The 24,874-nt window shown below is 40.7% G+C and overlaps 1 protein-coding gene across 6 annotated transcripts in view; it reads right to left on the bottom strand.

Annotated features, from left to right (window-relative positions):
• sybu (syntabulin (syntaxin-interacting)) overlaps positions 1–24,874 on the bottom strand; it is a 99,502-nt gene that overhangs the window by 3,466 nt on the left and 71,162 nt on the right. For 4 of the 6 annotated variants that reach the window (XM_048529146.2, XM_048529145.2, XM_048529143.1 and 1 more), the window contains one exon: positions 17,046–17,198. The exons of 1 other annotated variant lie outside the window; for it this stretch is intronic. In XM_048529146.2, the coding sequence (XP_048385103.1) occupies positions 17,046–17,198 (153 nt within the window). The remainder of the gene's footprint in view (positions 1–17,045; positions 17,199–24,874) is intronic. One more of the 6 variants, XM_048529144.1, reaches the window with a different exon arrangement.

Raw genomic sequence — 24,874 nt, 5'->3', positions numbered from 1 at the left:
AAAAACAAAGTTGCTGGAAAAGCTCAGCAGGTCTGGCAGCATCTATGTAGGGAAAAAACAGAGTTAATGTTTTAGGTCTGGTGACCCTTCCTCAGAGTGGAGGAACGGTCACTGGACCTGAAACGTTAACTGTTCTTCCCTTCACAGATGCTGCCAGACCTGCTCAGCTTTTTCAACAAGTTTGTTTTTGTGCTTTATCCTGAAAATTGGTATTATTGGAGCTGCATTATTCCAAAAGATAATTCTATCACACCCTGACTTGTGCTTTGTAGATGATGGATAAGCTTTGGGGAGTCAGGAAGTGAGTTTCTTGCTGCAGGGTTGCGAACTCCTGACTTGCTTTTGTAACCACAATACTTACATGGCTGATCCAATTTAGCTTCTTATTGATGATCACACCACCACACTCGCCCAACCCTAGCCAAGTATATTGAGGGTGGGGAGCGTCTGTAATTGAATGTAAAATGATACAGGCTCAATTCTCTCTGGCTGCAGATGTTATTGCCTGGCACTTGTATGGTGCTTGTTTAACGTTAAACAAGCTACTTAATCAATGGATCAGTTCATTTATTTGGCAAGGATTAACGTCCCCGTGAAAACCAGGACAAGATTTCCAGAGAGACGGGACTGGAGAAAAATGCCCACTGAGCTGTACACCCTTATGTTGTGCATCTGTTTCTGCCCTCGGCCATTTTCACAAAGGTAGGAATGGAAATATGCAGTGTGGACTCACAGAGATTCCATGTCTGTAACGCTTTTACATTTTCAGAAAAGTAGCCAAACTTCAGTAGTTATCTTGGTGGCATGGACCATGGATTGGAAGTGAGAACAGTGTAAAAGGAAGGAGTTTGTTTCCTTTGCAGTTCATTATGAAATGCTGTAACATGAACTATATCTGTATTCAATGAGTCATAATAGTGCTGTGATTGGAAGATATATCTGCCCATTAAACAGTGCTTTGCCAGATCGTTAACTCTCTTTTCTGGCAAGCTGTTGAGTAAAAAGAAATCAACTTTGTACATGTGGAAATGTGTAAGATAAATTAAACATCTATGACATGGATAGGATGGTAGAACACATTTTACACTATTGAAAACTGCTTTGTACGACAATAATATCTAAATGATTAAGCCCTTCCCATTGTTTTATCTATTCAGTCTGGGCATCCATTACAACAGCAGTTATGATGTCAGTTTGATCACTTAGGGAGAGTTATGAGCTTTTGGCTAAAATCCAACTGCCTAATTGTTTTGTAAATGCTTGACTTTGTTTATACAGCTGAGTTAAAGAGGCAATTTGTTAGGTTCGGCAGACCTATGGGCTACAGAACACAACAGGGATGAGTGAGCTCTCTTCATAAAGTGAATACTACTCGAGAATAACAGGTCACAATGGGGAGACTTGATGTCTCCTCGCAACAGAGTGTGAGTTGTCTCCAGCAGTCAGCACAATTGTACAGAACATCTTGCCTGAAACATTAGCAATCTCGTACAGAATTCAACCACCCCACAATTTCAGGTCTTTATTATAGAAAACTCCCCATGAACTGCAGAGATAAATGTTGTATGAGCAGCACAGGTGGAATAATATGGTGGCAGGAGAAGCACTGGGTCTTCACGTAGTGAGCAGAGGCCTCAGACCTAGATGCTCTAGAACTACACAGAAATGGGGATAACAGAATCACAAATCATAGAATCCCTACGGTGGGGAAAGAGGCCATTCGGTCCATCACATATGTACCGACGAGCAACCCCCACCCAGACCTAGCCTCTACATTCTATCCCTGTGACCCTGCATTGTCCCATGGCTAATCCACCCAACCTACACATCTTCAGGGTGAAACTGGACCACCCCGGGGTAAAGCCATACAGACACGGGGAGAATGTGAAACTCCACACAGACAATCACCCAAGGCTAGAACTGAAGCCAGGTCCCTGGCAAGACAAGGCACTAACCTCTAAGCCACCGTGTACCCCAACGGTATCCATGCAGCAGAGTACCAATATTCACATCAGAGGACCAACATCAATCTGAAATTCTCTGAAACAATCAACTGTTCTTTGCTTGCTGCTATTCACTGTGAAAGGCTGAGTTTAAACTCCAACAGTAAACAAACCACAAACACACGACTTTATCTTAACTGATAAATTGGAAATGAATAAGAACCATACAATGTACATTCTGACCATTTTCACATACTCAGTGTGGAAGATGATCTGAAAGATGATCAAGATGGCTCTCTATACTTTATCACAATTTATTTGCTTGCCTTGTTTTTGCACTGGTGTCCTGGCCTCCTTCATCATTAAGGATGTGGAATTTCCTCCTCTGCTGAGTTGGTTACCTGCCAACCACCATTCACAAATGAATGTGGCAGAGCTGCAGAGATTAGATTTGATCCATTGGTTGTGGAATTGTTTAGTGCTGTCTATAATGAGCTGTCTAAACTGCTTGGCACAGAAGTTATCACGTTTCTGCCTTCAGCATGTTGATATTTTGTTTTTAGGTAAATCTGGTGCATATACAATTCTTGCACTCTTCACTGAACCAGGGATGTCCTCTGGCTTGGTGGTAATGGTCGAGTGGGGAGAAACTGAGTCATGAGGTTACCAGTTGTGTTGCTGCTGAGCACTGGGCCTCTTAAATTGCCCTGTCTTAAATTTCAAATAGATCCAGCAATACATCATATTCAGGGTGGTAAAATCCGAAAGAACAGCGGATGCTGTAAATCAGGAATAAAAACAAAATTGCCGGAAAAACACAACAGCATCTGGCAGCAACAGTTGAAGAACAGTTCTGAGGAAGGGTGACCGGACCCAGAACATTTTTTCTGTTTTTTTCCCTTCACAGATGGTTGCAGACCAGCTGAGCTTTTCCAGCAACTTTGTTTTTGTTCCATACTCAGGATAATTCTGTGCCGCAAAGGACTGTGTGGTGGTCACGTCGCTAAACCTGTCATGAACATATCAATCTGCCACAGGTAGATTTGTGAGGAGAAGAATTTCTTGCCCCCCGTTGATTCCTTCACCATCTACCACAGGTACAGTCCAATGGCCATGTTCTTTAGAACTTTCCCAGCTGGTCAGTAGTGGTGCTAGTGAATCAATTTTGATGATAAATATTCAATTTGTCCACCCAGGGTACATTCTGTGCCTTTGCTACCCTCATTGCATTCTCCAACTGGTGTTCAACTTGGATAGGAACTGTTTTACCAGCAGAGGGTGGCTGATTGTTGGTAACCAGTCGTAAGTTTCTGTATCCAAGTGTGACCCAATACCATGCATCCAGTGTCAATATCAAGGACTCCAAAGACAACTCTCTCCTGACTGTATATTATTGTGCTTCGACCTCTGGTGGAAGCAATGGGCATGCTTCAAGTGTTGTCTGTAAAAAGTTCTGAGAAGTTTTAGCTCTTGAAATTTTAAAGGGTCTAGATCATTGACACCTTTATCGATGCTGCAGTACACAACTGTGGCAAATATAGTTTAAGAATGGTTAGAATAGAAAGATTAAAGAAAATGAAAACTACAAATTAAGTGAATATAATAAAACAAAGTAAGTGTTTTGAAATAATGCTAAAGATTATTTTTCAATAATTTGTTGCAAGAAAAATATAAAACAAGTCTATGATAGAAGAGGGATAATATTCAAAGGTTCCATTGAGCCGAATATATTTTTTAATTACTATCACCTAGCTCAGGACCCTACCTTTTTTTCACCTGAAAAGACTTTCATAAATTAAAACCCGCTGAAAAATATTATGGGAAACCATAGGTAAAAAAAAAAGGTGTTATCAAACATACTGTAAATTGTCCTGGTAGAATGCAAAATTTGCATACACGATTAATAAATTGCATGCACTTGATTTATTCATTATTGTGATAAAAATGCCTCTAACCCCTCAGAATAATTTCTTTTTAGATATATTAGAAACAATAATGGTTTCAGACTTTGAATTTGTTCCTCAAATCAGTCATTATCTATAGATAACTATGCCAAATGGCCAGATTCATACAAAGACAATGATTCTTTTCATTAACACAATCATTTGAATTTAAAGTGCAGCACACTGATTAGTTCTTTTTTATTCTTGCAACAAATGTAAGGCTCTTAATTTTCTCAATTTGTTTCTGGGTTTTTTTTTGGCACCAATGTGATCCAACTGGAAACGAGCCACAAATATCTGGAACTTCAGAAGTTGCAGAACCATGACCTGGTTGATAAAGCAACATTATGATGGAAATATGTGTTGGCGGAGTTCATCATTTGTAAGTAGTTGTGAACAGAACAACACTATACATAGACTGAAATGCTAAACAAAATTATGGAGGCCAAGTGCATGTTAGGTAATGAAATGTGAGGCTGGATGAACACAGCAGGCCCAGCAGCATCACAGGAGCACAAAAGCTGATGTTTCGGGCCTAGACCCTTCATCAGAGAGGGGGATGGGGTGAGGGTTCTGGAATAAATAGGGAGAGAGGGGGAGGCGGACCGAAGATGGAGAGAAAAGAAGATCGGTGGAGAGGAGAGTATAGGTGGGGAGGTAGGGAGGGGATAGGCCAGTCCAGGGAAGACGGACAGGTCAAGGAGGTGGGATGAGGTTAGTAGGTAGGAGATGGAGGTGCGGCTTGGGGTGGGAAGAAGGGATGGGTGAGTGGAAGAACAGGTTAGGGAGGCAGAGACAGGTTGGACTGGTTTTGGGATGCAGTGGGTGGAGTGGAAGAGCTGGGCTGGTTGTGTGGTGCAGTGGGGGGAGGGGACGAACTGGGCTGGTTTTGGGATGCGGTGGGGGAAGGGGAGATTTTGGAACTGGTGAAGTCCACATTGATACCATTGGGCTGCAGGGTTCCCAAGCGGAATATGAGTTGCTGTTCCTGCAACCTTCGGGTGGCATCATTGTGGCACTGCAGGAGGCCCATGATGGACATGTCATCTAAAGAATGGGAGGGGGAGTGGAAATGGTTTGCGACTGGGAGGTGCAGATGTTTGTTGCAAACCGAGCGGAGGTGTTCTGCAAAACGGTCCCCAAGCCTCCGCTTGGTTTCCCCAATGTAGAGGTAGCCACACCGGGTACAGTGGATGCAGTATACCACATTGGCAGATGTGCAGGTGAACCTCTGCTTAATGTGGAAAGTCATCTTGGGGCCTGGAATAGGGGTGAGGGAGGAGGTGTGGGGGCAAGTGTAGCATTTCCTGCGGTTGCAGGCGAAGGTGCCAGGTGTGGTGGGGTTGGAGGGCAGTGTGGAGCGAACGAGGGAGTCACGGAGAGAGTGGTCTCTCCGGAAAGCAGACAAGGGTGGGGATGGAAAAATGTCTTGGGTGGTGGAGTCGGATTGTAGATGGCGGAAGTGTCGGAGGATGATGCGTTGTATCCGGAGGTTGGTGGGGTGGTGTGAGAGAACGAGGGGGATCCTCTTTGGGCGGTTGTGGTGGGGGCGGGGTGTGAGGGATGTGTTGCGGGAAATGCGGGAGACGCAGTCAAGGGCCTACTCGACCACTGTGGGGGGAAAGTTGCGGTCCTTGAAGAACTTGGACATCTGGGATGTGCGGGAGTGGAATGCCTCATCGTGGGAGCAGATGCGGCGGAGGCGGAGGAATTGGGAATGGAATTTTTGCAGGAGGGTGGGTGGGAGGAGGTGTATTCTAGGTAGCTGCGGGAGTCGGTGGGCGTGAAATGGACATCAGTTACAAGCTGGTTGCCTGAGGTGGAGACTGAGAGATCCAGGAAGGTGAGGGATGTGCTGGAGATGGCCCAGGTGAACTGAAGGTTGGGGTGGAAGGTGTTGGTGAAGTGGATGAACTGTTCGAGCTCCTCTGGGGAGCAAGAGGCGGCGCCGATACAGTCATCAATGTAACGGAGGAAGAGGTGGGGTTTGGGGCCTGTGTAGGTGTGGAAGAGGGACTGTTCCACGTACCCTACAAAGAGGCAGGCATAGCTGGGGCCCATGCGGGTGCACATGGCCACCCCCTTAGTCTGTAGGAAGTGGGAGGAATCGAAAGAGAAGTTGTTGAGGGTGAGGACGAGTTCGGCTAGGCGGATGAGAGTGTCGGTGGAGGGGGACTGGTCGGTCCTGCGGGACAGGAAGAAGCGGAGGGCCTTGAGGCCATCTGCATGCGGAATGCAGATGTAGGTCTGGTATGAATGCATGTTAGGTGATTGCTACTCCTCACTTCATTCTGTTCATGAAAATAACGACTCTCTGAGAAGCAACTTTAACCCCTTCCTTCTACTTTAACTTCTTTGGCTGCCTATGATGTATGAATCGATTGTGAAGGGTAGACTGAAGCTCTGACAATGGAGTTGCTGGACGCTAGAAATGATAAGAAAAGCAGCTGATCAATTGTTCAGAATGGCATCGGGAGAATTTTGAGCAAAGTTGCTCCTTTTCACCTAAAACAGATGGAAATGCCACTGCAGGATGTGGGCCAAGGAAGGATGAGAAATATTCAGAGCATGAGTGAAGATTTCCAATTGAAATCAGTGCAGTCACTAGGATGCCTCACATCTGTCTGTAAATTAGAAAGTGACTTGCTTGCAGTAAGTACCAATCATGATAAAAGCCCGTAGGCATCTCTCGTACCCACTTGGAAGCACTATTTAAAGCAATGCACAAGTATTCTATTTTGCACACGCACATTCATTTTGCTAAGACTGGGTGGTTTGAAGCTTTTCTGATAGATGAAAGCAACTATTGTGGATTGGAAACAGTTGCCCAGAATTCTAGTTTGAGAGTCTTGTCTGTATTGAGAGCTTTTTATGTGGCCAGAAGAACAACTAAAACTTTGAGGGAATCAGAAGAAACCAAAATTTGAAATCAGAAGCTTCAAATTGGAAGGTCTGAAGGAACCAAACAGTAAATGGCCAGAAGATTTGATCCACAAGAAACAGCTTGGGAAACAAGCTAAGTCATTGGCTAATTGGGAACAAAACCTGGCTCCAGTGCATTCAGGATTAGCAAATTCTGGAACAGCAACTGCATTCTGTTAAATTAAAATGACAACATAAACAAGAATGGTGGACAATATTATTTCTGGCTGTGGAAATCAATGGCACCTCCAGATAACTTCACCATCACAAGATCTGGAAGCATCAGCAAAATACCTGTATGTTGTAGAGAATCGTATGCTCAATTGTTCTGAAAAATCGTTAAACTGTTTTTTGTTTGGAAAGGACAGGCATATAACATGTGTACCTTCCCTTTGAGAGACTTCACATTTAAGGCTTCCATGCATTCTATTAATACTATATTGTGGCTTTGTCCGCCATTTAGTTTGCTGTGGGTCTGAAAGGTTTGCACAATTAGAAATCAGTTGGCTTGCTGCAAAGTCTGCTTCAGGACTTATATGTGTTACTATAAATAAACTAACCCACTGAATCCCTGACAAATGACATTGTTAGACAATTGTCTGGAACATGGTAGGGGGCATTGGATGGAGACAGTTTAGCAGAGTTAGGGACAGAGATGAGGGGAGCGGTTGGTTGGATTGTAAAAGTCCATGTAGGGAAGAAGAAGTGGGTACACTTTGTCCTGGAGTGGTGTTCCTGTTGCACAAAATATCTCATCTTTCTAAAAACCAAAAGAACTGCGGAATTTGTAAATCAGGAACAAAAACAAAGTTGCTGGAAAAGCTCAGAAGGTCTTCACAAATGCTGCCAGGCCTGCTGAGCTTTTCCAGCAAATTTGTTTTTGCAGCTCATGTTTCTTCCTGTTGTTTGAAACAATAGGTTGCCCACTCCACCTGCCTGCCCATGCCTACCTTATTACATTATTGGCAGGATAATTCTGGGGTCATCAGTTACTATCAGTTCTAAGGAAGGGTCACTAGACCTGAAAGGTTAACTCTGATTTCTCTCCACAGATACTGCCAGACCTGCTGAGCTTTTCCAACAATTTATGCTTTAATACAGAGGTCCAGTGAACTAATAACAAGATTAGTCAATCACTATTTATGTATTTACAAATAGTGGATGGGCTGCCAATTTCAGCACCTGCCCACGCTTCATACGTAGGTGAACCTGTTGGTAGGTAAGAGGTGGAGGGCTGGGCACCAATCCTTTTTGATGTGCCACGCCACCATAAACACACTTGGCAAAAGCACATAATATCCTGCCCTCGGCTTGTCAAGAAACTTCATCCTTTATTTTAAATCTTACATTGGAATCCCAAAGGAATTCTTAACCTCACCACTTTGGTATGATTTAAATAGAAACCAGAAACAAAAATAGCGAAGAACAGATCTGCCAGGATAAAAAAAAAACGTTAAAACAGTACTAATTCATGGAGTAAAATGCACTAAAGCAAATTGCAAATGCAAAATAGGAAGTCACACTTGGTGAACACAAATGAACAACATAATCTATCTTCACTGTCTGTAGGTTTATGGGCTCTGAATTGTGGGATGGCAGCTGGGGTGCTGAAATTCCGATTCATTGTGATTCTACTGATAGTAATGAAGGCTTATGGGGACCCATTTGCTGGAGGGTCAATTGAGGATCTTAAGAGGCCAATTAATGATGATTTAATGGGTTTCACTGGTATTTTAACTGTGGTGGATGCCAACTGCTAATTGTCCAGCCTACCAGGTGAAACTTGGCAGAGTGGTAGCCAGGCAATTGGAAGGAACTTTCTTTTCTGGACCCCCTATGACCAGTCTAGACTTCCCTAAAGGTTTCCATACCCACCCAAACTTCGTTCCCTGGTCTTGGGAGCCTGAGCATGGCAGGAGCCTGGATCTAGCTTTTACTCCACCTCCATTGCTGCATAGCTACTTCTGCAAGTGTTGCCTGATCAAGAGAGGAGCCAACAATTTTACTGGAAGCAGCTCTCAGAAGTAAGGTTTTATCTCCAATGAGTTGTGCTATGGGCCGGACCAAAGACCCTCAAAATATGCTAAGAAGATTGTTGAGACCCTAACTTTTTCTTATTTTCAAGGTAAGTGTAAGGTGTTGCAAATTCCAGATGCAAATCGATTGGTCAAACTACTCGACTTTAAGTAAAACACACTTTATTTTTACACTACAGCTAAAAAAGAGACAATAAATATAAAAGGCTTAACTGTAACTCAATTGCAATGTTTAACAAATAAACGAATTAACTGTTCCAATATAGTAGCATCCCATAAACACACTCTTGGCAAAGGCAAATTTAGTAAAACAGATTGTCCCACATGTAATTCTAGCAGTAGGAATAGAACCCTAGCTTTTAGCTATATCAGAGAGAGGTATAAGAGCTTCCACATCCAGCTTCAAGAATGCAGGTACTGCATAAAGTTAAACTAAAAATCCTGGTTCTGTGGCTGCTTCTATGATTCTAACTTTTAAAAAAAGGCCTCACAAGCTGTTCACTTTATTGGGCTTGAGCAGACTGCTTGGCGCTACTGTCTCAGCCTTTTTCCATAAAGAGAAGGACAAAATATACCTCTTAAAGCCATTGCACCATCACAGGTAGAAATATGCTTCAATCGGATTCCAGAGCCCATGCCTGACACTACTAATATCCTGCCAATGGAGCCTCAACATTGTTTCTGTTGTTTTCCCTTCTCATGGACAGTCTGATCTAAAGTCTACCATTGGCAACTTCAGATATTATTCATTTCCTTGAAATGACTGTTTTTAAGCCTTTTATATCCATTAAGTGAGATCTCTATTTGGCGTTAGGAAAATTACTTGACATATTTGGGAATATATGGTAATTTATTCTGAAAGATAAACAGAGCTCTGGGTGGGCTTCAGTTTGGTTTCACGCGTTGGCTCAACATCGAGGGCCAAAGGGCCTGCACTGCACTGTAGTTTTCTATGTTCTAGCAGATAACAGAAGTCCAAACATTAATACTTCATTATTTGATAGGTGTGAGTTTGATGAACTAGGTTTGGGAGTTGGTTAATTTACTTGGCTGGATAGCCAGTTTGTGATACAGAACGATATTAACAGTGCAGATTCAATTCCTGCACTAGCTGACGTTACTGTGAAGGACTCTCCTTTTTAACTTGTTCCCTTGCCTGAGCTGTGGTGACCCTCAGGTTTAACCAGCACTAGTTGTGTCTCTCTCTCTCCCTATGATGAGACAGCAGTCCTAATGGTCTGGTAAGACTATAGAAACTTTACCTTTGACAATTCACACTAGGCCAGTATTGAGGTGTGAAGACTTGTTATTGCATGCAGTCAGTACATTTTATTGGGCACACTGGTGCATTCTTTACCAAAAGACAAAGGAGGCATAGGAATACAGCACATAGGAGCTTCGCCATTCAAAAGGTAATGACTGCTCATCCACTTCAATGCCATTTTTCCCAATGAGCCCCTTATCTCTTGACCACAATCCCCTCTAAGATGTATAGCCTCAGGGAGGTTCTGCATGTGATGGTCTACATACTGATGTGCTGGCTTCTGCTTGTGGAATCTATTGCCATGTATGGTATACTGAGGTCAGAGGTTCTGTCTTGAACATGCCCAGTGACTGGTAATCCTCTACAGCAGCAAATTTCAAAGGTTCAGCAACTTCTGAGTGAAGTTCCTTTTCATATTAATCTTAAGTGTTCTTTTAAGTTATTTATTTTGAGACTGTGTTCTCTTGTTCCAGAGATTTAGTACTAAGGGAAACATTCTATCCACATCCACCCTTTCATGCCTTCCAGGTTCATAAGTTTCAATTAGATCACCTTTTATTCTGTGAAACTCTAAAGAATACAACCCAAACTTCTAGAAGCACATGATGTGATCCTACCATCCCAAGTATTTGTACATATATCTCCATTTATTCCCTCTGTGGCCAGTGTATCCTTCTTCAATAATGAGACCATAACTGTTCACAATACTCCAGATGTGATTTCAACAAGCCGTTAGACAATTGACACAACATAACTTTACTCCTGTGCTCAAATCCTCTTGTGACGAAGGGCAATTTACCATTTGCCTTCCTAATCACTTGCTGCACTTAGCTTTTGGTGACTCATGAACAAGGACCCTTTCGAACATCAACATTTCCCAACCTCTCATAAATTGATAAATATTACGTCTTTCTGCTTCTTTCTACCAAAGTGGATAACTTCACACTTATATTTCATTTACCTTGTGTAACTTCTATCATCTGATATTGATACGTGGGACCAATCATAGGCTAAAGTGGTTTTAAATATGGAAAAACATTCATGGAACCATCAATAAACAAGACTAAGTATAAATGGAAATTAACATGCCAACAAAACAGAAGATAATAACATCCCAGATGTCCTCTTATTTCAATGACCACAAATTCCCCCCTTTTGTTTGTTGAAAATGCTCTCAAACACATCTCTTGCGTTTTCTGCACCTCTGCCCTCACATCCCCTCCCCGCTACATAAACAAAGACAGAATACCCCTTATCCTCACATATCACCCCACCAACATCCAGATTCAACGTATCATTTTCTGCCACTTCCACCGACTGCAATCTGCCCCCACAACCAAGGATGTATTTCCCTCCCAACCCCTATCTGACTTGCATAGGGACCTCTCTCTCCGCGACTCACTCATCTGCTCCTCACTGTCCAACAGCCAGAGTACCTTTCCTTGCAATCACAGGAAGTGCTACACCTGCCCCTCACCTCCATTCAAGTCACTAAACAAACCTATCACATCAGACAGAGGTTCACCTGCACTTTCGTCAATGTGGGCTATTGCTCCCGATGTGGTCTCCTCTACATCAGTGAGACCAAGCAGAGGCTCAGAGACCGCTTTGTAGAGCATTTACACTCTGTGCACGACAAACGACAACACTTTCCGGTTATGAACCATTTCAACTCCCCTTCCCACTCCCTGTGACATGCCCATCCTGGGCCTCCTCCAGTGTCACAATGACACCACCTGGAAAGCGGAGGAGCAGCACCTCATATTCGGCCTGGGAGCCTACAGCCCCAACGGTTTCAATGTGGACTTTACAAGTTTCAAAATTTCACCACCCCCAGCCTCATCCCATGACAAACCGCGCCCCTCCCCCCATCCTTGACCTGACACAACCTGTCCATTTATCTCCCACCTATCCGCTCCTCCCTCCTCACTGACCAATCCGCACCACTGCCTACCTGCACTCTCCTATCACTATCCCACCCCTCCTCCCTACAACAATCAAAATCAAACATGTAGATTGTAACTAGCTGGGCCCAAACACTGAAACTTGTAGTGCCCCATTAGTAACAACCTGCATCTTGAGAATGACTCATTTATCTCTACTGTTGTCCTGTGTCTGTTAGCCAATTCACTGACCATCATTACCCCAAATCGGTTTGGTCTAATTTTATTTACTAACTTCCTGCTAGGAACAATCCCAAAACATTCTGAAAATCCAAATACACCACATTCACTGGTGCTCCTTCATCAACTAACAAGTAACATCCTCAAAACCTCCAATAGGGTACTCTACCTTTTCTCTGTTCTCCATTACAAATTTACCTGCCTTTGCCTGAATGGAACCACATTTTTCCTGGTAAATCCATCCTTTTTCACAGATCTAAAGAAGACTTTATGGTCTGACTTTGCATTTCTTATTAGCTAGCATTTGTATTCTTACCTACTTCTTTATCCGTTTTTTTTGGTCATTCTTTGCTGGATTTATCCTCAAGCTTAATATTTTTTCCAGCAAACTGACAAATAATTTCATTTGACACTGTGCAATTTTTAACTTATTTTGTTAACAATAGATGACTCACTTTCCTCTAAGACTCAAAAGCTCAACTGGAGTAGATACCTGTTGTAAGGCAAATTGTAGACTATAACTCTTTAAATTTAAGACATTCCTGCCTATAATCAAATATTTTAAATTTTCTTTCCAAATCCACCATAGCCTCTGTATCCTGTTATATCTTCAGAGTTTCTTTTGTTTAGATGTGGGATTCTAGTTTCAGAAAAAGTGTGTCACTTAGAACCTAATGTAAAACAGTATCATATTATAGTCACTATTTCCTAATAGCTTCTTTAAAGTGAGATCATTAATTAGCCCTTTCTCATAACATACTACTGAATCTAAGTAGCCTGATGCCTACTTGGTTACTTAACATACTGCTCCAGAAATCCATTTTGTACATACTCAAAAAATTCACCTCCACAGCATTAGTGCTGATTAGGTTTACGTTGTCAATATACAAACTGAAGCATGTAAATCAGTACAGAGTCAATGAATTGACATGAACTGCAACTTTGTACACACTATTCTCCCAATAAAATCTAATTAAAATATTAAGCCTTATAAATTGGTCTTTTAGCAGAATACTATTTCAGATTTAGTGCTGAACAATCTCTCTAGCCATCAAAATCTCATTATGTAAATGTGGAGATACATTCTCTCAGAAGAGCGCTGAAAATTTGACGACTTTTAAAATTGTTGAAAATACATTTTACAAGTGATTAACCATATTTTGGCTTCTATCCTAATGTTCATACTGCAATTTTTAAGATGATCAAAATGTGGATTATAATTGCTGAGTTTTACTTTCTGTTTTGCTGTCTATTTAAATTTTTCAATGTGATTGGCTGATGAATCTATTGTTAAGTATACATTTGGGAGAAAATTCAAGTCATGTTGGGATTTTGAAGAAATCCAGCTCTGGGACCAGCTAAATCATCATGGAAAATACTTTTAAAAGTTAGCCTTACTTTAATCTCTGACAACAAAATCCAGGCCATAATTTCTAAATAGTCATACCAAATGGAGATTGCTTGCCTCTTGATTATCAACAAAACCACAAATAAATAGTTAAAAGAAGTCGTGGGAAAGTTCAGACACATTAACAGAGCTTCACTGCTTTTTTTGTTACCAAGTAAACAGCTTAAAATAATGAACATAGAACAAATTAAAAGTTATCACTTTAACAGAAAGCAAGATACAGATAAGGAGTCAGGATAAGCAGATGGTGAAAGAAAAGTGGAAGAACAAATACTGAAAAAATTAAATTCAGCAGATATTTTTATTCCTTCATGGGATGTAGATGGCACTGGCTAGTCCAACATTACATACTCCCACTTGCCCTGGAGGTGGTGGTGGTGAGTTGCCTTCTTGATTTATTGTAGTCCTTGGGATGTAGATACACCCAAAATGCTATTAGGAAGGGTGTACCAGCATTTTTGACCCAGTGACTGAAAAGGAACAGCAACAGAGTTCTAAATCAGGTTGGTGTATGACTTGGGGGGGAATTGCAGGCTGTGGGGTTCCCATATATCTGCTGCTGATTAGGAGCACAGCCAATTCTGGAGCACACATCTTCAGTGCAATTGTTGGAATGTGGTCATGGTTCGTAGACTTTGTAGTAACCAATACCTTTGGCTGTTTCTTTATCTCACACAGATTGGGCAGAATTCGTCGAAGAATAGCATCTCTGACACTGGGGATGTCAGGTGGGTCTGACACGGATCCACCTGACACTTGGATGCCAATGCTTCATCCTTGTTTTCTGCACCAATGTGCTGGGGTTCCCCATTGTTGAGGATGGGGATAGCTGCAGACCTCCACTTCCTGTCAGTTGTTTAACTGTCCACTACCATTCATGATAGGATGTATTAGGACTGCAGACAGAGACATGTTCTGTTGGTTGTGGGATCATTCAGACCTATTTACCACATGCTCCTTCCACTGTCTGACACACAAGTTAGACCTGTGTTACAATGTCACCAGGCTGACATCTAATTTTTAGGTACACCTGGTGCTGCTCTTGCACTCTCCTTTGAACCCCCGAGCTCCCTGCTTGATCATAATGGGGAATAGGCTGGGTCATGAAGTTCCGGAATGCGACAATACAATTCTGCTGCAGATGATGACACACAACACCTCACTGTTGTCCAAATTATTAGAGACAGTAAGAACTGCGACGCTGGACTCAAAGATAACACTGTGGAGCTGGAGTGACACAGGAGGTTCCTCCAGCTCCACACTGTGTTATGTCCAAGTTATTAGATCTCTTTGAGGTCTGTTCCATTTAGCACGGTGGTAATGACACACAACATGTTGGACTGTATCACAACATGTTGGTCTTTACAATTAGACTTATTTGATGTAAATTCATCATGGTATGATAACATGTTGCTAAGTTAAGATTCAGACTCAATGGGGTCAAAAGAAACCGACAGAAAGGGGCACTCAAACAGAAGGTCAGGAGAGAGGACAGAGAAGGGTGAATTATGAGAGGTAGAGGACAGAAGACAGACAGGAAGCAGAGAGGCATTATATTTAGAGGAAGAAGCAAATGAGTTTACAAGGGAGTAAAGTAGTGGAAGCACTGATTCAGACTGAAAGGAAACAGCAGAAGCTCAGGTTCATGAAAGACAGAAAAACATCAGGAATTTGGCTTTCGAGTTCAGGCCAGCACAGGGGCTTGGAAGGAAGAAAGACAGGGAGAGAGAAGGAGAGAGAAGTAGCAAGAGACAAGGAGAAAACAGTGGAAGTACTAATTCTGACTTGGAAAGGAAGAAGCAGCAGGAGCTAGAACACAGAGAGAAAAAGAGGGGAAACAACCAGAACTTCGATTCAGAAAAAGGAGAATGGCAGAAGCCGGCTAAATTAGGGACCTGGATTTAGAGGAAGGATATATGGTGGGAACTTAGATCCAGAAAGACTTAACATGGGTGTCTCAGATACAGATAAAGTGGCTGTGGTTGAAACTGCATTAAGAAAAAGAGATGAAATAGCTAAAGATCAATTCCTGAGAGGAACGTAGCAAACTGACTTCTACTTCAAGGAAGGGAAAGAAACAGACAAAGGATTCACATTACAGAAGCTCAGACTAAAGTTGAAACAGGAGGAGGAAGCAGGTGTAACCTGTAACTAAAAATGTATACGAAAAGAAAGTGATGAAAGTGAGGACAGTGACCTACTTAAGGATCAGATAAGAGGAAGGAAGATAGGAAAAAAGTGTTAATCAGCAAACATGAATGAAGATAATAACCTGCATGGTGTTTGTTGGAGCAAATACCTATGTCAGTGAATATACGCAGAAGCTATAAATGTCCCTTATTTTGGTAGACTGTAAAAAAAGTAGGCAATAAATTTGACACTTACTAACAATTCTGCAGTCAATGATTTCTGTTCTCAAGATCTGACTGCAGCATTTTACATTTCTACCTCGAAAATGATTCCGAGACTTCTCCTGCTTGATGCATTCCCAGGGTCACTTCTGTGTGCATTGAGTAAATCCTAAATCTTTATCCCAAGAACATATCCTACATTTAATATCACTTCTCCTTTCCCACATTAACAACAGTTGTCTCACATGTCAGATATGGTCTTGGCCAGGACGACAGTCCGTTGGGGGTGTATGTGGTTGTGTGTGTTGTGTGTCATGAATTATTCAAGAAAATATGTTTATTTCTCAACAAACTTACGTTCCAGCACATACCAGTAACACTAGAACACAAGGTTAAGATAAATAATTATTACAGTTAGGTGACGGGGAATGAACAGTAGGGAGGAGCTCTGAAAAAACAACATAAATGCCTGTTGTTCTCATATCTCTTTAGACCTCCAGACCTGCAATGGCACATATGCAGAAATAAGTTACTCCACATTTTCAACTTTATGCTCAAATTACCCGGCCCAGAGGTTGAATGAGATATGTTTAGAGAGGGGGATAATGATGGGTTTACTCATCCAAAAACAGATAAAGCACAAGGCAACAGTGACACAACAGAAGTGACCCCAAACTCTCAACAGTCTTCAATGTGAAGCAGTAATTTTTAGTTTCCATGGTGATCACTTTAACAGCTGCACATAACCTGTTCAGTGTGGGTAGCTTTGCCAACTGTGATATCCACCTCAGGCATCTATTTTTTTTAAGATCACAATCCATCTGAAATTTCAAAACTAATTTCAGTTTCAGCATCATTGACTATATTATGGAAATTGGATAACTAAAGAAAAATGATGATATGAATTCAATGGGATCTACAGCTGTGTTTTCCAACATCAGTCACACTTGATCTGCTCACCACAAGTTTTTAGTCAGGAAAGGATAGGCAAGTTTGACACCAAAATCTAAGTTGAAAGTAAACAACTTATTAGTTGTTAGAATTAAAATAATTACCACCTCTCTTGAAGGTTGCTTTCAGAATCCTTTAGTTTTGTCCTCAGATGTCTAATGGTAACCTCCTTTTGCTGCAGTGGAGTCAAGTACTGCTCCGGGTTTGGGGGTTTAATGCCATGATTATCACTGCAAGAAGTGTATTTACCAGATCGCCTGGAAAATGCAGATAATGACAGTAAAAGGAAAGAAGAGAATGAGTTATTGAAGCCCAGGTGAACAAAACAATTGAAGGATTCAAAAGAGAAAATCTCATTTTTACTGAACCAGATAAAAATAATAACGGGTTGCAAAGAATTCTAATCAATATATAACTTATTTTGTATCCTCTTCTATAAATTGAATTGAACACGTTCAGTGGTTCCCAATGATATTATGGCATATTCTGATGGTAGGAATTTGAAGTTTACTGTAAGGCAACTGAGTTAGCAGAAGCCAGTAAACTCACTCATTCAGGGTAGTTCCCCAGTCCTGTCATTTGGACTGTAAATTTTCATTCACCTTGCTCAAATGGTTGAGTTTAGTTTCTTGTCTGAACTGAATGCTGTGAGCAGTCTTAAAATAAATAAGTACTATGGGTGAGCCATCCTTTTCACTGTTTTATCCACCCAGAAGTTGAAGCTATTTACATTGTCATTTATTTTTAGTAATTCCCTCTGAAAAGTCAGTGAAAAGAGGAAAAAAGAGACAAAGTAGCTATGTAGGATTGCACGTGCTTAATTTATAAAAGATAGCTCTATTAACAAACCACAGATTTCTGCTATAACTACGTAATAAAAAAAACTGATCTATTCTATTTAAGCAATATACAAAGATTGCTCTTGTGTGATACTTCAATAGCTGATCTACATAAGTGGATTGCTCATCTAGATCCTGTGCTTACTGTTCTCTGGCCTCAATATGAACAGGGACAGATTATGTTTAAAGGACAGTAAAGTTTTGGTTGGGAAACCTGGAGCAAGCTGCAGAGTCAAGTAGATGCCATCCAAAGCCTCATAGCAGGAGATAGCAGAAAGGAAATTTCAGGGTCTGGTTCTAGACCATTAAGGCCTTTGTAATCAGGGCCAAACAGAGAAAGACACCTTGTACACCTCCAACCAAGAAACTGGGCCATAGAGGCATTTTATGGCTTCACATCCTTTGAATTGAAGGACTCCCACTGGCCTGAGGAACCTAACTGGTTAGAATTTAACTTGTTGAGCAGATGAAGACAGAGCTTGCCAGTCCTGTTTTGATATTTAAGTTGCCAGCCTTTCTCATTGAGTCTTTCATTAAACCTGGGAGGGGGCAAGTTGAAGGAACATTGGGATTGCTTTTGAGATTTTAAAACTTTTAACTTAACCTGATTCCAACCCACACATTTCGAGGGGTGAAACGCAGCCCATAGTGCTTGGCTTTCTTTGGGTAAACCCCATCCTTCTGTGTCAATTCTTACCATATGAGCACAATAAAATTTTATTCCAGAATTCCTGTGCCATATTCACTGTAGTAATTGTGCTTCATTCTTGCTTACACGTTGAAATACAGCCCACAAGTGCTCAATTTTCAAATTCTCATGTTCAAAATTTACATTAGCCTATTCCATTCTATTTTTCTTTCTGGCTACCCCTCCACAATCCTCAAAGATCTTTGCTTTCATTCAATTTTGGTCTTTGGTACACCCTCTCTATCCCACCACTGACAATCATTACTTCAGCTGTCTTGGCTATAAGCTGAGGAATTCCCAGCTTAAAGCTCTCTATGTTGCCAACTCTCGCACTCCTTTAAGATCCTCTTTTATTGCCCATTCCAGAAAGCAGTTGTGCTAATACTTTCTTTTCCAGTTTGCTGTCCTTTTGCTTTATAATGCTCCTGTTAAGCATCTTAGGGTCTTTTCCTATGCTCAAGACTATAAATGCAAACCACTTTTGCTTTTCAGTGATGCACACAGTTTTGTTCAGTATATCATTGTGGCACAGCACAGCTCAAGCATTTGCTCAGTGATGGGATAGAAAAAGGTAGGCTTTGTGAATACTAATTCCTACCCAAACATCCATAATACTGTGTACGATCCCTTGAAGCAAACATCCAAACTCTGGATTAATATTCTTTAAAGTCTTAATGACTTCACTTTCTCTAAACAAAAAAGTCTTTGTCACAAGAAATGATTCAAAGGAAGGTGGTTTCATTCTGGGGCACAATTTGCTAGTAGTCACTAAAATGTTATTGCGACTGTTTTCTTAAATTTCAAGGATACAAAAAGAGTCATCAGTTTGCAAATATTTCAAACAAAATAACAAATAAACATTTTATAATGCAGGATGTGACTGTTCGGCCATCATGTATATGCGCTTACTCTGAATAAGTGCAAAGTTAATTCACAGTCCTGTAGTACTTTTAATTCATTATCTTCGATTCTTTTTCTTTATCTGTTCGTAGAATATGGGTGTCATTGGCTATGTCAGCATTTACTGTTCTGAGTTCTGAAGAAGGGTCACTGTAACTGAAACATTAACTCTACCTGACTCTCAACAGTTGCTGCCAGACCTGCTAAGTTTTTCCAGCCTTTTTTGATTTTTGTTTTCAGCATTTATTGCCCATTCCAGAAAGCAGTTGGGTCAACAAACTGCTGTGGGTCTACAGTCACATGTAGTCCAGACTCTTATAGATGGCACCATTCCTTGCCTAAAAGATATTAGTGAACTAGATGGGTTTTTAATGACGATTGACAACTCATGGTAATTCATTATCCTTCCACCCTTAAAAGATGCCTCAACTTGTCCCTAAGGCAAAACATTCCATATTCTGCACAAGATAATTAATTAATTCTAAACTCTCTCTTTGCTGTCTTAATGACAATTGTAAAGAGGAGACAACCAAAATTCAGCGGAATCAAAAATAAGTGGTTGGGGATGAGGGGCCAATCACAAACACTGCTCAGTTTTTCTTAAAATTGAATCGGAAAAATAAACTCAATTCATTCTTAATAGTAGGAATAGGAAGAAATTATAATTCAGAGTTACACCAATCACAATAAGGAAACTTACTTACAACTGGAACACACATCGGAGTTATGAGATAACAGTTTATCAACCCCGCCTGTCTCAGATGATCATTCTGCACTGTTGCAATGGATTGACTCAGTAATAGGCGTGTACCTATGGATTCATATCTCCTGCAGGCCTGATTGCAGCAGAGATTTTCAGGTTTTTGTGATAACAGTAGCACGTAGTGTTTGAGACAAACTTTAAAAATAGGAAACAGGAAAAAAACTCCACAGTGTGACATTTGTCTGCCTGAGTGCAGCTAGAATAATTAGTTCAAAAACAGTCATGTTTGGATTTTTCAAGAGGGAAATCAGACACAACAGCCATTATCCAGCAATATATTACACTACTCTAACTAAGGTTTTCATAAAATTATGCTAAATTTCTTTCAACAAAAAACCTTCAGAATATAAGGACAGGTTTTCATTACTCGTTACAGCAAACAAAGTTATTTAATGACCTTCACAATTTAAGTTCCTTGATCATTATAACTACTGGCCTTCCACACAGACTTTAATATAGAACTAATGAAGTTTCTAACCATTAAGTAATTAAAACCATGCCCATGTACAAAGCCACACTTAGGTTTACACCTAATTATCCTGTTTACACATTGCATTCTTTTAATACTGCAATTTTGCCCACACATGACAGAAAGCACATTATTAGACACAGCATATGTCTCATCATTCATCCTTTTAATATTTAAATATGACTAAATAGCAAATATGTGCTTCTATGAATTGTGCAGCACAAAATGAGTGACAGAAATAAGACTTGCGACAACAATTCAATAAAATCCACATTTCAGCCCAAATCCACACAAGTCCTTCAGAAGCATAAGAAATGTTAAAATTATTGGCATTATTGCTTGCTTGTCGTAGTATATTTTCTGCTTTCTCAGCTGAGAGATCAATAGAGAAGAATCAGACACAGAATAAATTAGAAATTAAACACATATAAATATCTGTCATGCAGCTGCTGCAATAAAAATTCAACCTAGGAGAAAACCTAAAATAAATCAACAGGTAATTGTCACGGAGTTGTTCACAATGTCAGCATTTTGTTCTACATATAGACCACTGCAGGTAAGCTGAGGGTTGAGAATAGACATCAGGCAGAAGGCTAGCAGTTGCCAGTCTTACTGCATTGAGTTAGGATTTGGCTATCATTTTGTCAAGTGTATATGGAAAGAAACACAGTTCCTTTTGTTTACAGAGGTAATTACAGTCAGCTGGAGCGAACACAGTCATTGGTGGCAACTGCCAAGGCTTGCCTGAAAAGACTCATAAAAAAATCAATTAAACAACTCCTTCCAGACATGAATTCAGTTGTTTTCATAGCACTGCCCATAATTTGTTCACTTACAAAAACGTGCCTGAAGCTATTGGTTTTGAATAATTTGTGGCTTGTGATACAAGTTTGAAACCAGATCGTCAAAGCTAACTTACACAAAGGCAAACTTCTACACTAGAGACATACAATAACGATTCATAAATTGTTTATCATTTATTTTTATTGCAACGTTTGAAACTTTTGTTTTCTTTTCCCGAACTGTAAATGTGTTCATAATTTTTATTTGTTTCAGTTCATGAAATATCCTTTCTCCTATAAATCTTCCATCAGACATCACTACCTGATTCTTCAAAGTTATTGTGAGATATATAACAGTTGCCAGAGCTAAAAGTCTACACATGCTTCAAAATGCATAACCTTTTTTCCTAGGTATACATGAGAAAAGTATTAACACTGAGAACGAAACAATAAACATTTGAGGCATCTAGTCCAGTTTACCAAGTTATCCATGGCACAGCACAGGTATAGATATTCTTAATCAACCTCATTCACTCACGTGTTACACATCTCTAGTGCAGATTGAAATTGAACTGAAGCTTCTAGCCTAGAGGTGGTACACTACCACTGCGCCACAATGTCCAATGGCATAGTTGCATGATTAATAGTGTACTGCATCATCACAGGAAAAGTATTTTCACAATTATGCTGTTTTTTAAGCTCCCACATATAATGTCTAATTGAGACTATTGAATAATGTTAACTAATTAAGGGTAGGTTTGTGCTCTAGGCCTTAATCCATTGAAAACTGTATTGAAACTGTGTAAACTCATTTCACAGTTTCTTTCAGCAAACAAACCAAATACCATCCTTCTAGTTTGGGATAGATTCAACATTGATTCCAGAAGTCAAGAACAGCATCTGATCTACAACAGAACTCACCCTTTTCTGACACACACCATTCACATAGTTTTAGATTTTTATTTTTCTCCAGATCTACCCAAAGTCAAATATCAATCTATTGTAAGTAAAATTATTTATTCAAATTTACACGTGCATATTTTGTCTCTGACAATAAGAGTTTTAAGTTTGACTACTTAATGATAAGCATGTTGGCACTAAATGTGAATGCTACTAGAATTTAAAAACAGGTACGAAAAAAAATCAAGCCCATTGAAGGCTACTTGGAAACAACAGATCTTTGGAACTAATTGGAGACTTTATTTTTCAAAGAGCTGGCACAGGGACCAGGGAAAAATGGCCTCGATACCTTCTTATTAATTTTTATATGACAACACAATTTAAGAAGTCGACTTATTGCAAAATGTGGGCTTGCATAGCACTACCATGTTAATTCAGAACTTTCCTTGTAATTTCAACTTTTCCCTATTTGTCGCTCTAATTCATTTTGCTGATGTAACTGTAGCTTAGCATTAAACCACACCAGTCAGGGGAAGGAGGATGTGACTGTGAGTGAAGCAGAGAAGAGGATCCGGAGAAAAACAAGTTCAAAACCCTCAGTTTTTGCAACCATTCAACTGGTTTCAGGTTTGCTCAGCCTGTTTGGTTGAGAGTGCAGGCTGCAGATTCAATTAGCTATCTCACCATTGCACAGTGGGATACGAAGACATTCAAACGGTGGGGAGCTATATGGGATACAGTGGCTGTAGGGGTCGGTCTAATTGGTTGGATTGACACTGTTCCCTGCAACAAAGAGAGAGATTCCAGATGGCTGTGTTGCCTACCCAGTGCCAGGCTTAGGGCCATGTGGGCAGGAACTTGGAATGTTAAAGGGGAGGATTCAGTTACCATGACTCATCTTCCTAATGACATAGGCAGAGGATCTACTTAGACAGTATGAGAAACTGGGCATCAAACTGAACAGCAGAATCTCAAGGGTAATAATCTCTGGATTACTAACTGAGCCACTTGCTAAGTGACAGAGGGCATGTTAGGTTCATTAGTTGAATGTATGGTATGGGAGAAATGATTTCTGATTCACAGAGCACTTGTCTTAAAATTAGCAGAAGTGGGGAATGGCCTGTACTAAACCTTGCTGGGGCCAATGATTTATCAAACTATATAATTAGGAAATTGGAGAGGGCTTTAAATTAATCAATGTGGATGAAGGACCAAGCTCAAGTAGATTTAGTGAATCAATAGGTAGAATCAAGGTAAGACAGTAAAATAACCATATGGAAAATGGAGGTCAGAGTATTGCAGGCAGGGGTAGAGAGAATAAACCAGGAATACACCAGTAATCAAGGCTACATATTGCAAAAGTAACAAAATACAAAACTAAAGGCTCAATGTTAGTGTACATCGCATTCAAAACAAAGTACATGATTTGATAGTGGCCTGAAAAGAGGTAGTCAGTGAAATAGCTGGTGTGAGGGTTTTAATTTTCAAAACTCATTAGGTTCAGGTAAGGTCCTTTCTATTTGAAAATAGCTTATGTAATTCCTTCAATCAAAAAGGGATCAAAGCAGAAAACTGGAAAACACAGGCCAGTTGGATTAATGTCTGCTATAGGGAAAATGCTGGAAGTGGTTAATAAAGACACTACAACAGCGTACTTGGATAAATTCAAGGTAATCAGGCAGAGCCAACACGTTTTTAATCAAAGGGAAATCATGTTTAACAAATTCACCGGGATGAGGTCCTACAAGCAGAATTTAGGGAGTTAGGAGCCAAGTTAAAAAGTAGGGCCTCAAAGGTATAATCTCAGGATTGCTACCAGTGCCACGTGCTAGTCAGTGCAGAAATGAAAGAATAGCCAGATGAATGCGTGGCTTGAGAGATGGTGTAGAAGGGAGGGGTTCAGATTTTTGGGACATTGGAACCGGATTTGGGAAAGGTGGGACTATTACAAATTGGACGGTCCACACCTGAGCCGGACTGGAACCAATGTCCTTGGGGGTGCTTTTGCTAATGCTGTGGGGGAGGGTTTAAACTAATGTGGCAGGGGGATGGGAACCAAATATTGGACAGAAAAGAGGTAGTAACGAAAGCCTGTAGAGAACTAGATAATGGAGTCAGTGTGACTAAAGGGAATAGTAGTCAGGGAGCAGATGATGAACACAAAGGGACAGGTGGTTTGAGGTGCATTTGTTTTAATGCAAGAAGTGTAGTAGATAAGGCAGATGAGCTTAGAGATTGGATCAGTACCTGGAAGTATGATGTTATTGCTATTACTGAGGCTTGGTTGAGGGAAGGGCATGACTGGCAACTAGTTGTCCCAGGATATCGCTGCTTCAGGCGGGATAGAGAGGGAGGTACAAGGGGTGGAGGGGTTGCAGTACTGGTCAAAGACGATATCACAGCTGCACTGAAGGAGGGCCCCATGAAGGACTTGACCAGTGAGGCAATATGGGTAGAACTCAGAAATAGGAATGATGCAGTAACAATGTTGGGGTTGTACTACAGGCCTCCCAACAGCGTGCGTGAGATAGAGGTACAAATATGTGAACAAATAATGGAAAGGTGTAGGAGAAACAGGATGGTGGTGATGGG

The sequence above is a fragment of the Stegostoma tigrinum genome, chromosome 5 (genome assembly GCF_030684315.1).
Source record: "Stegostoma tigrinum isolate sSteTig4 chromosome 5, sSteTig4.hap1, whole genome shotgun sequence".
NCBI lineage: Eukaryota > Metazoa > Chordata > Chondrichthyes > Orectolobiformes > Stegostomatidae > Stegostoma > Stegostoma tigrinum.
The sequence above is the reverse complement of the archived record's forward strand: the minus strand, read 5'-3'. Positions and strand labels throughout refer to the sequence as shown.